Source organism: Scomber scombrus, chromosome 4 (genome assembly GCF_963691925.1).
Source record: "Scomber scombrus chromosome 4, fScoSco1.1, whole genome shotgun sequence".
In the NCBI taxonomy this organism is placed as follows: domain Eukaryota; kingdom Metazoa; phylum Chordata; class Actinopteri; order Scombriformes; family Scombridae; genus Scomber; species Scomber scombrus.
Window position 1 is genome coordinate 17,210,371 of NC_084973.1, and position 17,747 is coordinate 17,228,117.

Sequence of the window (17,747 nt, forward strand, 5' to 3'; positions counted from 1 at the left end):
CTTGGGTCATTTCATCATATGTGTAAAAAATAGACTTGAGTATGAATAGCAATACTTACTCACCTTGGAAACAATCCCATAAAACAGTGCATATGTAATTAATGTTTTAGATTTGAAAAACATACACTGTAAGAAATTTGACAAATTGTTGTTGTTTTTTCTTTAAAACTTTTATTTTGTAAAATATGATACTTTGGACTACTTCCTGCCTCATGTCACATGACCGCTTCCTCGCCTAGCTACGAGAAAGCGTCGCTCCATGGTCGCTACGGAGAGAGGGATGGGTCTGTTGTAGTTTGTAGACACTTGTGTGCACTTTCTCCACGCAGTTAGGAGCGTTTACTGTCATGGCAAGTTGCAGGAAACTATTCTCGGTCGTTTCGACAACGGCTCTATCGAATTTAGACGTTTGTACATTCACGTGTTGGCGCTGTTAGTGCATTGTATCTATCCTGGCTGGCATGACCGAGAAAGATTAGTTAGCATGCTAGCAAGTTAGCCACATATCCTCAGCATCACACGGCGAGCACGCCTGCCAGTGACAGGTAAGATTAAAAAAGAAAAAGAAAAAAAGTCCTTCTCTGCATGACTGTGTACCAGCACTCACCCATTATTTTTTCCACGATTAGTAACTCTGGTGAAAACCTCTTGGTGTTGTTACACAATGATTGCCAGTACAGTTCATAGCAGGTGTTTTCGAGTGATTAATTCCTTGTGACAGTAATGATACGGCTCTAATAGGATTTTCGCTCTCTCCTTCCTGTCGCTTGTTGGAGGAGTGCGGCAGGAATGAGGAGGAGGGGGGGGGGGCTTTGCTATGTGTTCTCTCAAAAATACACTTTGAAAAACAACCACACTGCAAGGAAAGCTGTTAAACTATTTCAGGGTTTTCAATCTGAATTATGTATCATAACAGCCAATAATGATAAGCCAGTGATATACGGTGGAACATGCACTGTGCTATTGCTTTATTCAAGCTTAATGTGATTATAAAGTTTCACTTACTGAGCTACTGAACTTTTGTAAGGTATTTGTCGGGTTGTAAATAGACTTAAGCCATTGCTCCTCAACATCACAGGTACAAAAACATGGACAGATATGTACCTTGTAAAAATAAAGCCCCTGAGAAACCTGGAATGTGTGTCTCTGTGTATCAGTGTGGTTGCAGGTTCCTAGGCAGACATGGGCAAACTACAGAGCAAGTTTCGCAAGAGGTCCGAGCTCTACAGGTGAGATGTGTCCTCTGCTGAAAACACTTACCGTGTCCATGTTTCATATTCATTCTAATCAGGCTTTGAGTTTGTAGTCCATTCACACAATAAAAATGTCAAAAGAAAGTATTAAAGATGCCAGGATGCATCCTAAACCCCTCACCAACTAAACTTAAGCAGGTTAGTTTTAGCAGTGTAGCCTGTAAAGGCACTAATGTGGGAATAATACAGAGCTAAATTTAAGGCTGTTATTTTTACCAGCATTGATATTGAAGAAAAACAAATAGAACATTTCATCAGGTCATTATTTCTCTGTTGATGACAAAATACATTTGTAATAAAAAATAATCTTTATTTATATGTATATGTTTCATTTGTGTATTGATTCCTTACAGTTGTTTTTTTTCTGTGCAGGGCATCTCAGGGGGAGAAAGCAGATAACACCTTTGACAGTCAGGTGGTGCAGTATGAACCTGCACATCAAGGATCTGTCAACACTGTCACCAATCTCAGCCCAGATCTGTGTGTTTCTGGTGGAAGTGACCAGGTAAACTCATGCATGCACCTCACACTCGGAACAATCTGCAAAAGGCCTCAAAATTAAATTATTTACAGCCACAACAGCTGTTCAAAGGCCTTATCTCAGACATTGTTTTAATTGATTGCAAATGTTTTTAACTTCACCGTAATCTTATCTGTTTACTTGTGTTCATTTATCATTTTATTTTCTTCAATTTACCTACCTAAAGTTGTTTTTCATTATTGTTGTTGTTTCTCAACACCATTGTAAATGAAGAATTCTCCTCAATGGTCTTTCAAGGTAAAATAAAAGTTCATAAATAAATGTATGCACTGGTAGTAGACTACTCCAAAATGACAGAATTTAATTACAGAAGTTTATTATGGATCAGCCAGTCTTGTCTCCAGAGATGTTCAGGTGGTAAATTCAACTGTGTAATGCTTTTCAAATAAAAGGAACTCAGTAAAATCTCCAATACAAGGAAAAGACACTTAAAGAGTACGGTCTAGACCTACTCTATGTGTAAAGTGCCTTGAAATGACTTTTGTTGTGATTTGGCGCTATATAATTAAAGATTGATTGATTGATTGATTGAGATTGATAATATTGTCCAATTTACATGGGTATAGGTAGTGTGATGCACCATGTAGGCCTAATTCAAGGGAACTAATTAAAAAGGTGTGTATGTGTGTGTATGTGTGTGTATGTGTGTGTATGTGTGTGTATGTGTGTGTGTGTGTGTGTGTGTGTGTGTGTGTGTGTGTAACCCTGTAGATGGTGGTGGTATATGACTGGAAACAAGGCCAGATGTGTCAGTCCTTCCAGGGTCACAATCGAGAGGTCTCCAAGGTAACGTCAATAGTGTGTGTACTGATAAAGGTGTGACGCTTGTTCAGAGCTGTTACACATTTCACATTTATGTATGCTCTGTTCTCCTCTTGATTCTACCTCCATCTTTCTGCCAGGTGGTGTGTTATCCAGGCAGTACATGGATCTTTAGTGCCTCACGGGACAAGACTGTTCTGATGTGGGACATAAACCAGGGGGACGAACCTATACAGGAATATTGTGGGCATGAGTTGGTGGTCAATGGAGTAGCTATCAGTCCTGGTACGTACAGTAAACACAGACACAGACACACATTACTGTGTATTTCACATTATGAATATTAAAGATAAAGTAGAGCAACACTGCCATCAACAGCTCATCTCTTCCCTCTGCAGAAGTCCTCTGCAGACTTTGTTAAATATCTGTGTTTTATTAGCTGCCAGTCATCATAGCATTAAATATGCAAAAATGGTGAAAAGGCATGCACACAACTGATTAAAAAAAACAAGCCCTATGGGTAACTGTTGGATGGCCATTCCAGAGACACGTAAATTCATGTTTGTAAGGATCTGCATTGTCTAATCTCCTTGGTATTGATCTAATTTAAGATGTGATGGAGACTTCTCAACAAGTTAATATCTGAACTGATCTCCTGCCTTGATGCTGCTACAGAAGATGAAGTAAAATATTAGCCAGCTATAACATGTTTCATTTCAGATGTTTTGATTACTATGAAAACTGGTACAGCCAGTTGGAAACAGTGGGTTTCCTTTGGATTATTCTTTTTGGCAATAGGAACAATTCTTTCATGTTTTATGTTGATATATTAAAATGTACTGTTTTAACTATTTCTGAGCCTTTAGATACCTTTGTCTGTGATATAGTAATTTTATGCACATTGACATATTTTAATTAACTGATCTGCACTGAACACGTGGAACTTTTTTTTATTATGGTTTACAGAAGGGACAAAGCTGTGTACGGGTTCTCGGGACAACTGGATGTGTCTGTGGGACATTGAATCAGCAAAATGTGAACAGAGGCACAACATTTCTAGAAACCTGGTGAGAATAATATGGTGTGATTTTTGTGTGTGTTTACACAGCCTTGTACTAAAAGTTGTTTCTAGCATGCTGACTTGCCTCAGGTGTGTACCTAAACATGAAAAATAATTAAATCAATAAGCCATTCAATCTGACTTGTACTTCCTGAGTTCATGCCCTGCAGGCTCTAAACTTTTCCACTTTCCTTTCTCGTCTGTTCAGGTGACTCATGTGTGTTGGGTGCCAGACAGCTCCTCTATAGTCCAGACCTCTGAGGATAAGACCATAAGGTACAGAAAGATTTTGCTACTGCAACTTTACACAGCAGTTTGAGCTAGAAATGATACATTACAGTAGAAGTGTATATGTGCCATCTGCAGCAAAGCAATTATCAAAACTGAGTGGAAATCCACTTTGTACACAGCTGGATGTAACACTTGTTTAGTTTATTGTCCGTTCATAAACTAATTCTGTGCTGTTACCTTGGGAGATTTCATGCTCTATCTAGGTATAACTTTATTATGACCTAGTAAGAGTGACTGGCAGAACATGTTTAGCATGACCTGTGCAAGTCAGTAGGTCGCATGAAAACATGAATTTATGCAGTTGTTGACACTTACTACTGTTATCAGCCGCAGTATAAAATCTTGAGATTGCGCCTGTTGTGCATTCTCTTTCTCACAGGTGACATGAGAAGGAGAATGCCCATATTCTGCTAAGTGAAACATACATACTTGCATGTGATGTGATTTATGTCATTTTATTTAATAAACCAGCATGTCAGCATGATTGTGATTCTGAGTGGACAGGCAGGAGGCTGTAGCGATTACACCTCTTTACACTCACCAAAAATCTCCCTGAACTCATAGGGCCTGATTTACTAAGATCCCAAATAAAGTGTACTAAATTGCGTGCACAGTGCAATAGATTGCACGTTTCATTTGCGTGCGTTTTGTGGGTGATCTACTAAGAATAACTGCGTAACAGGTGCAACAGGGTGGAGACAGCAGTATTTAAATGAAGGTTTTGTGTGTCTTAATGGAGAGTTTGGACGAGCAGAAAGCTGCAAGCGCAAAATGAAATTTGAACAGATTCTAGTGGAAGAGGTTAACAAATATTAACACAGGTGGAAAAAATCTTGCACAGTTGAAAGACGCAAGCCTCAGTGTGCTGCGTTAGTAGATCAGCTTGCACATTTTTGCGGGTGATATCAAGTTTGCACACGTTTTTACACATGCAAACCTTTAGTAAATCAGGCCCATTATCTCTGACATCACCTGAAATTTCAACTTAAGTTTGTCAGCACAGTATTTAGTCAAAATCAATCTTACTGATTTAAAACATGTATGATACAAAACATGACGAGAAGCACTCCACTACAGCAAGTATTACAGTAAAGATGGACAATGTCCCATTAGGTCGAAACTGCTGATTCTAGTTTTGAGTTCCAATATCAATGTGGTCTCTGTTTGTGTTTTTTTCTACAGTATTTTCATTCATTTTCTTTAAACTTAGATTAGGTATTGTCCCTGGTTTGACCTAATGAGATTTCACTGTCGTTGATTTGGTATCAAATTTTAAAATTAAGATGAGTCAAACGATTCTGCAGATTCTTGCTCTGATAAAATACAAGCACTTGCTTAACTTTCATCAGTGTCTCTTCTTTTTTGGATAAAACTGTATTTTTATGTGTAAAACTGTTATGAGAGCCATTTCTGCATATTTAGTTTGATTATTGTTATGTCTAATAATATGGCTTTATAGACAATTAAATAATTAATGGCTCTTAGTTTATGTTTTAGTTTAACTGTGTAAATGTTTATATGATGAGGTCCTCCTCCCAGGAAATGACATATAGAGGAGTGAGGGAACAGGTGTTGCTGATGAGACAGGGGAGAGCCGTATTGTTTTTGGACCGCTCTCTTTTTTTCCGTTATCGCCTAATTGGGCTTATGTTTTGTTGTGGACACTGCACCATCTACAGTAGAATAAAACCTCTGTTCGATCCAAGCCAAGCAGTGATTGTTTTATTGGAGCGCATCAGGACCGCAGGTCTCTGAACTAAGGAAGGCGGCCGAGACCCATAGAAAGGCCGCCACAACTGTACATATACAATGAGTGTTTTTCTATAGTAATATGTTTGTGTGAGTGCACAGGGTGTGGGACAGCCGTGCATGGCAGGTGACCAACACTTTCCCAGCCAAGCAATACATCCAGACCCACTGTGACGTTTCTCCAAATGGAAACTACTTGGTATCCAGCAGCAACGGCTTTGGAGGCCAGGGATGTGAAGCCACGGTGAGACCGGTGGAGGTGTTTTGTATAGAGGTGGTTGTTGGCTGTATAGGTGTGGTAGTACAGATGATAGAGGGTGTCAGCTTGTTACCTACTTGCGTGGGATTGACCGAGTGGAAACTAGACAAAGCTTTACTGGAATAAACAATGTGAAATGAAATCAAAGGAAAAACAATTGACCATTACCCTGGAGCACCTAGGATTCCCATGAGGGTTAAAGTCCACCACCTATCAGTCTGTTTGGGCCCTGGTTTAGACGATGGGCTCTGCTTGTGTATAGACCAGTTTTCTCTCTAAACTGTGTCTTCGAAAAGAGGCAAATATGGAGATGTTAGTCTGGTGCAGGCACACCTATTTGATTTGCTACCAGTGGTTCTGTAGTATAGTCTGTAGTAAAATAAAATATACATGATTATTAGAAATAGTTAGAAATGACATGTATTGGTAGGTTTTCTTACACTACTGGCAGTTTACTCTACAGCCCAATGAAAATCCTATTTCAAAAAAGTTTTTGGCACAATCTCAAATGTGTCCACTGTGTCATTTTGATACTTTGTAAAAGTCTGACATCATCATTTGAATTGAGTGGAGTTATGTCTACGTTACCAGCTCTGGGACCTGCGTCAGCCTGGCTGTAAGGTTGTGGAGTATAGAGGCCATCTCCAGACCACAACCAGCTGTGTGTTTCTGCCTACACCTCCTGGTGGCACAGCTCAGGTAGCAACGTCCTCCCATGACTGCTCTGTCAAAATCTGGGACCAGAACACAGCAGGTAACACACAGGAAAACAAATACACACACACACAAACAGAAATAGACACATTTTGTGTTTCTCACTCTCCTCCAACCCCTCTTCTCCCATCCCTTGGCTTCCTCTCTGCTCAGTCTGTTTAGGGACACTGCCTCTGGATGGTGCTGGTCCACTGATTGCTCTCTCTCCAACTGAGTCCTCCAGTCTGCTGTGTGCCAGTTTCAACAACGGCATCCATCATATTCAGGTGAGCCAGGGATCAAACCAGGCTCAGGGCTCTGGGGCAGGTTCAGGTGGAGCTGGCGGCCTGGACATTAAAGTTGTGGCACGCTTCTGAAAGCCCAGAAGAGCTTGATGTGACCTGACCTGACCTGTGAACATCCGCTGGTACAGTGAGCATTATCACTGGATGTGGATGTCGTGGACGTTTAAAAAAAAAAAGAAAGAAAGAAAAAAAAAAATTACATATTTTTGCTTTACTAGCCTGCCATACAGTCAAGAAAAGACACAAGTGATTAGAGAGGAAAAAACGATGAGATAATAATGACGGTCATTGCATAAAGGATGCAGCTTTGTGCAGCAGAGCCACCTGGATGTGCATCATGTCTCTTCCTCTGAGAAGTTGGTCTGTAGAGTAAATTACCCATGAACTGAAGGGACTATACACACCAAAACTGATCTTGATTGGAGCGCTGCCTTTGTGGACCGAGCCAGTCAACTTGGGGATTACTCTCAACTTTCTACTTCAACTAGGCGGAGCTGACTGGAGGCTTCTTGCACTTGTTGTGTTGCTTTTATTGGTGTTGCAGACTACAGCTTCATGGGAAATTTGAAATTGGCACGAGTGGTAGTAAAAATTTGGAAACACTGAATGAAAAGCAACTATGTGGTGAGGTGTTTACTTCTCATGAGTCTCAAATGAAATTTAATTTTATACTACGTACGTGAGTACGTGATTTTCTTTTCCTGGATGTAATTTAGGAAGTGCAGTCAGACTTGAAGTCTTGTTTGTCAAACACTTGATAATTGTTTTTATCACCAAAACAGAGTAATGAAGAATATGTGTATGTAACTGTTCATTAGTTGGTGCTGTACCTTTAACCTGTCAAGTGTTAGACCAAATGAATACCTATGACACAGGGCTGTACAAACATGCTTTGTTTTTAGGTAGAGTTCAGTCAATAAGCTTTTTAAAGATACAGATTTCAATATTTTTGAACTGAAGCTGCCAATAGCTGATGTCACGTGCCGTTTTCCAATATATTTAAATTTGAAAATGACTATGCAAAATAAATCCCAGAGTCACTCCCTTTTTTAAAAATATTGTTTTCATAAATAAATGGGGACAAAAAATATTATGAAGGAAAACAAAGCTGCTCAACATTAAACATGCTAGTTACATCAGAAAGTGTTTGTTCAACATTGTTTTTAAAATTTAAGTGGCTACTGTGCTATTAACCAGATATTTAACCACTTAATGTACAACCCAAACTTAATGTAGTTTAAGCAGCAAATGCTAATGTTAATGTTAGCAGCCTTAAATGAGTGAGCTTGGCAGCTCATTACATTCCTGCCTGGGCAGATCAAAATCAGTACGAGAACACTGTTTAAACATGTGTTTAGATTACTAACAGAATTTCAACCACATTAAAGTCACATGATTTACTTTTTTCTTGTAGACTTCCTCATGACCATCTTTCCCCAAAAAATGTGTATGTTAAAGTTTCTCTTTCAGATAATTGTCTGCAAATAGAGGACAGGTTGAGGGGGACGGTCACTGGTTGAATCATTGTCCTCTCAAGTGATTCCAAATGTACTTAACATGGATATTAAGGTGAGGGCATAAGAATGAGTTGTTGAACAGGCATGAAACAGTCAAAATATCACAGGCTAGAGCTGAAACTCAATTAGAAAGAACATTCTGTCAACTGATGTGTGGCTTTGTCATACGGTACACTCTAAACATCACCAGTTTATTTGATTTTTTTGTGTTTGTTTAATACTTTATGGTAAAGCAATAAATACAGCATTTTACAATGTCTGAGGAGTAAATCTTTGTTGAAGCTTAATGTTTTACTTGGTCACAGCCTTATATTTAATATGCTTACAATAATACTTACATATTTGTCATATAACATTCATACTTTCAGTGGTGGAATGTAACTACAGTGACTACATTTCAAGCATTGTACTGTACCTAGCACAAATTTGAGGCATTTGTAGTTTACTTGAGTATTTTCATTTTGTGCTACTTAATACTTCTACACAGCTGCAGTTCAGAGGGAGATATTGTACTTTTTTCCTTGCTTACATTTACATTACAGCTGTGGCCACTGGTTACTTTACAGACTAAGATTTTACATACAAATATATGAGTTTATAAAATATAGTAAACTACCAAACAGTATAAAACAGTTACAATAGGCTCTGACTCGACCAACAGTAAAATGCTACTGACACATCATTGCATCAGTAATAAAAATCCTATACATAATAGTGTGACAGTACAGGGGCCATTTTTCTGCATGGAGTATTTTTTACTTTTGATACCTTTAGCACATTTTCGTAGTAATGCTTATGTACTTTTCTTAAGATACATTATTAGACACATTATTTAAGAAAATGAAATCTCGTCTAGCACTAAATGCTTTCTTCATTTCCTTCAGTAAGGAAGAAAAGTACTGCAGACAAATAAAATCACTGATGGTATACCAGCTGTGAGAAAACAAACAGTAGAAATGTAAATAAAAAGTAAATACTGCCCTCTATTCCACTAACATAACTGATGACACTGTACGTGGCATGTCACTGTCACATTAGAGGTGTTTATGCTTGAAAGCTGCTCTGCACGACATTTCCTATTAGCAGTCAAAACTCACTGGAGGAAACTAGAGTTAATTGTTTTGCTAAAGGGAACCATGACAATCTGTTTAGAGAATGGACTCCTCCTGCCCAGGGTTTTTCCAACTGGCAGCCATACAGTTACAGGCCTGTTTCTAATCTTTAATTCACTGTAACAAAGATGTTCTTGGCCATCACCTTGTGGTTCTTATCTTAGAACCACACACACACAGTTTCACAATAAATTATTAATGGAACAGAAAATGGAAGACTTTCAATCCTACTGCAGTGTTTAATTTATTCAAATCTGGACCTCATTTTCACTTCGACACAAAGAAAAAAAGGAAGTTTCATTTACGCACCAACAGGTTTTCATAAAGTCACACACGCATACAGTGTAGACAACAGCAGGCAGAACAGTTTGGCGCTTGTCATGTTATTGAAGTACAGAATTTTTAAAAAAAGGTCTAGAAATGTTGAAATTAAAAAAAATCTATTCAAATTTTAACAGATACAAATAATTGCCTTAAATAAAAAAAACATCATTGGCATAGCATGTCAGAAAAAGCAGGCTACATGGAATAATATAATAATAATAAACAAGTAGGATACAGTACATTAATACAGTTTCAACAGAGAATAAATATCCACTGGCATCTTTCAACATCTATGCAGTGATGTCAAGTGGTAACTGAGTAGGCCTACAGGTAGTTAGTGGCAACTTTAAGTATAGAGTGTCATGGTATTTTGAGGGAAAGTTGAAACCTTGATCCTTTGGAACATTTTTATGTTGTATTTTATCTCAGAAACTGACATTTTTGTGGCGCTAGAAATAATTAAAACTGTGTGAGAGCACTTGTGTGTAATGTTAGGATAAACTATGTAACTAATTCATGATTATTTTCTTCTCAGTTTTAAGTGAAGTGCCCCTTCAAATTCTGAACCAGTACAGTATAGCACATATGTGTTTAACATTAATTATGCTTGACATGAGATACATTAATGAATGGAAAAGTCAGCCTGTTCAGATCAATCTAAGACCACCTTAGTGGCAATATTCAATGGGATATCATGTAAAACATTCCTCAACTAACATACATAATTACTATTCACATAACACCTTCATATATCACACATGCTGTTATTAATAGAACATACACAAGTCATTGGAGATAGATTGAGGAGCCACAACACAAGACACCAAGATCGAACCCCTCTTTCCAATAAGCTATTCTATCATATTTATCCATTGTAGATCTCTGAAAATGTGTCACTTTAAAATTTCCTTCCTTCCCCCTGTCCTGTCAAACCAATCTGAGTGCAAGGGTTGCTCTAAACATAAACATGTCAGAGATGATAGAAAGCATGGCTGTGATGATGGAATTAAAGAAAACACCTTAACGACACAGAGGGTTTGTGTCCAGTTGTCTTGTAATGTGAAACAACCCTCATAAGAATGATAATTTGGTCTATACAGTACAGTAATCAGTACAAATGTTGAAATAAGACTCATTAAACAAAACTCGATAATACAATTGATTTCTCGCTAATTGGTCAAATGAAACACTAACATTCAAATTCCCACAATCACATTTGGAAGCGTTCTCTACCTAAATGGTGAACAATATGTATATGATGTAATAATACAGGCATAAAAAAAACATATAACATGCAAGAAAATACCACATTACTTTGGTTGTGTGGGATTTACTGCAGCAGACAAACTATATGTCAGGGAAACATGAGAACTTTTTTTTCTTGAGGAGAAAAAATTGAGATATTTTCTGACTAGTGGTCCACATTAAGACAACCTGGATTCAGATACAGCATTGAACTGTTTTTGCACATCAAGCCATAAGTCCAAGATAGAGATGCAAGGCAAGAATTTAATGAGAATCTCAACTCGGCCGTTGTACTGGATGCATGAAAAAGCACACACATAATTATCAGAATATACAGGGAAGCAGCCACATACTCACACACTTGAGAAACGTTAGGAAAGGGGCAGAAAATGCACCCCAAGAATTTCACACATACTGAGTGTCAAGAGTATAAATACTGGTTGGTTCTTTGGCCTCAGTGGTGTTAACTGTAAGAGCGCTCGCTGATCTTTGTAACCATCCTGCAATATTACTGACTTGTGTCCCTCTTTAGTCGAGTCTTTCTCATAAGACACTAAAAGCAAAACCTTATTTCCCACATTTGCACAGCGTTAGGGTCATTTGTATAAAAACAGGTTTACACAGTCCAGATTCTATAAAGTGAATTTACAATTTTACACTTAAACTGTGCAGAGGGAAATATGATTAGATAAAGATGTAAAGAAACACTAACAAAACTAATCTCTTCATATAGTACATGATGGGAAATGTAAAGAAATAATAAAAACACAAACTGGCTACAGTGATGCATACTATGTCTGAAGCACTGTTTTAAACAAGATGTTAAATTGTATGTATCCATGTAGCTGGTTGCATATATCATTACATTTCTGTTAAGAGCCAAGAGTCAAATGGGCTGAACTGTATAGTCCCCCACAATTTCAAAGGCACTAGACCTAATTTAATCTGTCATCAACACAGTCAATCCTAAAAGATATTTTAAACCACTGTGATCCGACTCAAAACAAATACTCCACTTTTGAGGATAATTTGCTTGTGCATTCACACATCAAATGATAAAAATGTTACTGTACATTTTAAACTTAAGAGCCACTGTACAAATTGCTACAGTGTAAATTTCACACCAACATTAAAATGATGAATGACAAGCCTCTGTAAAAAGCTGTATTTGTTCTGGACATGAATCAAACCTTGCAATTCCAACAACATGCAAGAACACACACTGTGCAGCCATTTATCAATTAGTCATGTGAGTTGCGGAGACAATTTCAAACCATATCTGAAAACCTGTGAAGTGACTCAAAGAGACCAAGACATGATTTTAATTTACTTGAAATCTCATTTCCAATTCTGAATATTTGTTGGTTGAGTCCCTGAGATATTGCCGCCTGTCTGCATTTTCTCAGTCTGATGGTGACTTTTCAATACAGTGCTTTTCCATCCCACAAACCTGGAACGCACACAAACATTGTATACCCACAAATGCGACCACGCACATACATACTCACAAGAAAAAGAGGTCCTGATGTCAAACTACTGTTGCTATGGTGAAGTGACTTAATGAAACAAACTAGATCTACATGATTTAAATTGTTTGGATGGAAAACTGAATAAATAAATCTTACTATGACCAACTATCCAACATCTTGAGGATTTTGCATATGAGAATAAGAAACACAATGTTTGTAACCCGGTCCCCTGCATCATACACCCTTTCCTACTTCAATAGTTTCAAAAAAGGGAAAAATGTTTGTGGACAAGACTGTTTCAATTATCTCCCACGAACATACATAAAATATGCTTATTCATGTTGCGCAAGCATTGACAATACTTATCAAAACACCAAAAATGTAACTCCAACTTGGGAGTTTCTCAAAAGTAGTTGAGGTGTAGACTGAGGGCTGCATTTAGAAAAAACATGGACATCTCTTACAGATGTAGCAAAAAACCTTTCAAACCTTTGAGGTGAAAAAACAAAACAAAAAGTTGTTTGGTTGATTTATGACACTTCCCGGTCATCTGTCCACACTTCTGAAGATTTCTTTTTTAGGTATCTGGAAACTAAAATCAACTCAAGCAGTAAAATACTGTTTTCAAATCTAGTTTTTTTTCCCCATCTGACAATAGCGTTGTAAGGACCCAGTAGTTGTGTTACTGCAGATATGTGCAGGAACAGCAATCTGACATCAACTGCAGCTGGTTCTAGGATATCCCCTCCCTCCCCCTCATCCCCGCCTCCACCTAGGTCTACTGCTCCCCGGAGCGTTCCAGGCCATCAATGACGCGGCTCAGCCTGATGTTGAGCAGCCTGATCTGAGTGTCCAGGTGGTCGATTTTCTCTTCCAGTGAACCTGCCCCGCCTCCGCGACGCCAGTATGCTCCCACAGGCCCCGTCATGAAGTACACCACCATGATGAAGCATAGCGGCAGCACCGCACGCTCAGGGTCGCCCTCAAACTTCTGCAGAATGTAGAGGCAGGACAGGGCGAAGAGTGTGACACGCGCTAACCAGAAGAAACGGCCGAACACGGCGTGCAGCAGGTAAAAGAAGCCCCCCAGGAACATGGAGAGGAACCAGTAGGCCACGAGAACGGCAGCGACTAGGAGCAGGGCGCGTGCCGGGGAGTTTGTGAGAGATGTGACGCTGAAGTAGTGGCTGAGGTTTGTGGCTGCAAATGGAAGAAAGGGAGAAAGACGTTCATTCAAAATTATACAAAAATGTGCATAAATCTTATGGCTTATTTATTAAAGAATATGTCTTTCTCTTTGTGCCCATTTCTCTGATATTCTTATTGAAGAAATGTCATAAAATTAATATAAGACTTACAGTCAATGCCCATCACATCCAGCAGATCTGACCACACTTTCCAGATGGTGTCAAGAAATGAGTCCACCCCATGAACAAAACGCTCTGTGGTTTTGGAGAAAAACTACAAACAAACAGGGTGGTTTAGTGAATTTTATCTTTACATTAACAAACTGACTACATACAAACTATACAAGCAAAAGGATCATTCACAACATAGGACCTTCGTTGTCAGTTCCCATCTCCCTCTTTACTCATTTCCTGGCATCTCTTTACTGTCTGCTCATAAATAAAAGTCACTGGATTCTCAATGATCACAGAGAAACTTTCCAATTTCAGCAGATCAATGTGAAAACAGCCTTGTAGTTTCAAACTTTGCCGGTCTGCAAAGTGAAGCTCAAACATTCAACTGTAGAAACAAGCATAAAAAACACTAATATAAACAGTTACAGGAATATTTGTCTTAGTAGCAGGAATAGCACAAGGGTAACTAATAACACTAATGATGTCTCCATGTCGTTTAGATGCACCAGAAAGCCATAATGTCACATGAGTTGTTGCTCTCTCCCCATAACTTCAATCATCATGTCATTCTCCATTTGCATGTTATCAGTAAGGCAGAGACAGACACATAAGCTTCCATTATGCACGATGAACAGCCCACATGAGGAAATGGCAACTCTGTGCAGCCAATAATAACCATGCTACTTTGGTTGACTTGGCGGCTTTAAGCAGGAAATACATTGGGTGTCAAAATGCCGGAAGTGCAGCTAGACCAATGAGAGCATACAGACTATTGTATCCCATTCAAAAGATTAGCTTTTTTTGAATGAATTACAGTTACAACAGACATAAAGAAACAAGCTGTAATGGCCTGGGCCAGCGGGGGGCTACATACATCTGAGTGCTGTCATAAGAAACACTCCGCTGATGGACACAGTGTTGTGAATGGCAATTGGCTATACAACATATTGGAGTGAAGCAAAAAACTACATGACACACTCGTGTGCCACATTTTAATGTTTACAGCCATAGTGCATCATCTGACATCTTTTGTGGAGGGATCAATGCTAATTTTTCAAAATGGCATCCGTGAAATTGTTGGCCAGGCCCGTGCCGCTTGTTCCTTGTTCACTGTCCTCTGACCATGAAAAAGAAAAAAACCCGCCTTGGCTGCCAGCCACTACTACCGGGTCGCCATAAGAAAACGAGCTGTTGTCTAAACAATACATGCACCACACTCACCTTGTACAGCCCTCTAATGTTGTCCTCTCCGAAAACACTGCTCAGGGTCTGGTAGATACCGTTAGCTGCCCGTCGGAAGCTGTTCTGATTGCTGGTCCTGCTCCTGCCCGCTTCGGTTGTGCACAGCAGAGACGCGGAAAGCACCAAGAAAACCACAAAAAACCTGATTCCCTTCATGACGCCAAGTGTCCCCGAAATGCCAAGCAGAAATGTGTATCAAAATGGTTAAATTAAGCGTAGTGTAAAGCAGGTGGCTAGCTGCCTTCTGTGACACCTTCGTGGGGGATGATGACAGAGGCTGGCTGTGATGGTGGCAAGGAGTCGTGATGCATTCAGGGACACCTCGTAAACCCTTACTACTACTAACGCCCAGACAGAGCTGGTCGATCTCTACAATGAAATTGATAACTAATGAAAGGATACAGTGAGAAAAACAGTCAGTTGATGGCTGCTGCTTTACTTCGTCAATCAGACAACTATTTGATAGTCTGTTTTCCAGTGGCGTAAAGACCAGGATGTCAGTAGACGAAGTGTATCCTAATTTGCAAAAATTGTAGCACGTGTGTCTCCTTTAAGCATGCAAAAATTAAAAGTACATATTTACATCAATTTCGAATCTCAAACATTTTTTAATCGCATGTGCCTTTTTGAAAAGCTTATCTACCCTAGGTGTCATATCTCTGTGATTGTGATATGTCCGTGAACCAACAAAGGCATCACCTGTCTTCATATGAATTTGAAGTTAGATCAACTCATTTCAAGCTAGTTGCTGCCCTCTACTGGTCAAATAGCATTATCTCTGATTTTGCTTCAGTCAACACATAATCCTAACCTCCTTCATCGCAAAGCATATTTGCATACTACTGCATATTTACATTTACATACAGTTTTCTTCATAACAGCCCCATCATGCTTGGATCAGGGCATGTGCCTGAATTTTTCAGTCATCATATGGATAGATATACATAAGACACTAGAAGCAGACTACAGAAAAAATAAACAAATATCAAAATACATTTGACATGTGTGAAAAGTTGTTGATGTTTTAAAAATGCAAAAAGGTATAGTACGAGTATGAAGATGTACAAATTCACCATGAACAGAGTTATTAACTACACAATGCCAATACTAACCTAAATTGATTTTGCAGCAACTGTAGTTAAATAAAGCCTGTGCCTTAGTGATCAGTATGATGACTTGCAAGGCAAATGTAGCCAGAAAATGAATCAGCAAACTGATCAAAAATGCTTTCTTAACTTGGCTTGCACATATTTGCAGAAAAGACAGCAAAGACATTATGGACGATTATAACTTCTTCATGGATTTTTCAGTGGCGTTAGTAGTTTCACTAATTGGCTAATGGTGCAGTTTTCCAAAGAGCAACACAATGTTTTGCATTTGGTCCTGACTGAAAGTGAGAAGAAACTCAGGTGAGAAATGGAGAAATGGAACAGAATTGCAAGTTTGAGGAACAATGGGCTACCAGAGTGAGCATATGAATAACAAATGATTTATGACAAATTAGTTTGATGTTATAGCACAATTATAATTTATTGAACCGCTTTCTAGTTGTCCTCACAGTTATCATGAATCATGTTTGATTAAAGGCACTTGTTCCCTGTACCCTATGTAACATAATCATTATTGTTGTGTAATTGGATGCTTGGTTTATGACTGAGTTTCCCTTTGGGGAATTAATACCATTTGTCAAATCAAATCAAATACCAGTGTCCAGGACAAAACTTCTGCTTATGATAATTGACAGGAAATTCAAATAATGATGCATTTTAGTGCTATTGCAGAGAGACACTGACTTTCCCATGAGTTCTCATTATTTAAATCTTAATGGCATTGTAGGGCAGGCTAATAGTGCAAGAGGAAGTAGGTAAAAGCTGCAATTAATGATAACAAGAGTGGTGACAAAAGTGGCGCAATAAGGCCAACTGCAACCACAGTTTTCTTTACTACACAAACAAGTAAGCTATGCTGCCGAAATGTGTCTCAAAATGAAGACGTTGAAGCCATATCTCCCAAAATGCATTAAAGCTATTACACTAACTTCCATAAGGTGGGATGTGTGTGTGTGTGTGTGTGTGTGTGTGTGTGTGTGTGTGTGTGTGTGTGTGTGTGTGTGTGTGTGTGTGTGTGTGTGTGTGTGTGTGTGTGTGTGTGTGTGCAATGTCCCCAATTTTTAAAAAGCTGATTTTGGGGTTAGTGGTTAAGGTTGGGGTTGGGGTTAGGTTTAGAGGAGTTGTGCTTATGGTTAGGGTAAGTCTTCAGGAAGTGAATGTAAGTCTAAGTAAACTGAGTAAACGTGCGTCTGCGCACTGCTGTTAGGGCTACTTTCGTGGACAAAGTTCACCCCAAGATACTTGGGTGGTTGCATCCCTCTCACATTTATCCACTAGATGGTAGCATTGGACTATGGCTGCCCTTTAACAACACTCACCCTTAAAAGTTTGAACATTAAATTAACCTACTATGCGATAGCCTCAAAAATTTTGCAGTAGGTGAAAATGAATTTTAGGATGATTTTATAATTTCAAGCAAAACCAAAAAGGGCCAAAATAGTCACACACAAAAGA

General features: G+C 38.8%; 2 protein-coding genes across 2 annotated transcripts; one reads left to right on the forward strand and one right to left on the reverse strand.

Annotated features, from left to right (window-relative positions):
• Positions 1-304: 304 nt before the first annotated feature.
• wdr31 (WD repeat domain 31) lies at positions 305-8,676 on the forward strand. Its single transcript, XM_062417642.1, has 10 exons — positions 305-545; positions 1,158-1,229; positions 1,626-1,758; positions 2,506-2,580; positions 2,697-2,841; positions 3,523-3,623; positions 3,825-3,892; positions 5,759-5,900; positions 6,507-6,669; positions 6,783-8,676. The coding sequence occupies exons 2-10, from the start codon at positions 1,183-1,185 to the stop codon at positions 6,983-6,985; spliced, it is 1,077 nt and encodes a 358-aa protein (XP_062273626.1). The 5' UTR covers positions 305-545; positions 1,158-1,182; the 3' UTR covers positions 6,986-8,676.
• Positions 8,677-13,358: 4,682 nt separating this feature from the next.
• Positions 13,359-15,435, reverse strand: bri3bp (bri3 binding protein). The gene is made up of 3 exons (XM_062417614.1): positions 15,163-15,435; positions 13,939-14,041; positions 13,359-13,780 (listed from the first exon to the last, which is right to left on the reverse strand). The coding sequence occupies exons 1-3, from the start codon at positions 15,337-15,339 to the stop codon at positions 13,359-13,361; spliced, it is 702 nt and encodes a 233-aa protein (XP_062273598.1). The 5' UTR covers positions 15,340-15,435.
• Positions 15,436-17,747: the final 2,312 nt, after the last annotated feature.

Excerpts from the sequence above, each read along its gene's own strand:
- bri3bp (XM_062417614.1), bottom strand. The coding sequence starts at position 15,339 with ATGAAGGGAATCAGGTTTTTTGTGGTTTTCTTGGTGCTTTCCGCGTCT. Across the intron at positions 14,042-15,162 it reads ACATTAGAGGGCTGTACAAG|TTTTTCTCCAAAACCACAGA; the intron begins GTGAGTGTGGTG and ends GTTTGTTTGTAG. Across the intron at positions 13,781-13,938 it reads GGATGTGATGGGCATTGACT|CCACAAACCTCAGCCACTAC; the intron begins GTAAGTCTTATA and ends TTCCATTTGCAG.
- wdr31 (XM_062417642.1), top strand. The coding sequence starts at position 1,183 with ATGGGCAAACTACAGAGCAAGTTTCGCAAGAGGTCCGAGCTCTACAG. Across the intron at positions 2,581-2,696 it reads ACAATCGAGAGGTCTCCAAG|GTGGTGTGTTATCCAGGCAG; the intron begins GTAACGTCAATA and ends TCTTTCTGCCAG. Across the intron at positions 2,842-3,522 it reads TGGAGTAGCTATCAGTCCTG|AAGGGACAAAGCTGTGTACG; the intron begins GTACGTACAGTA and ends TATGGTTTACAG.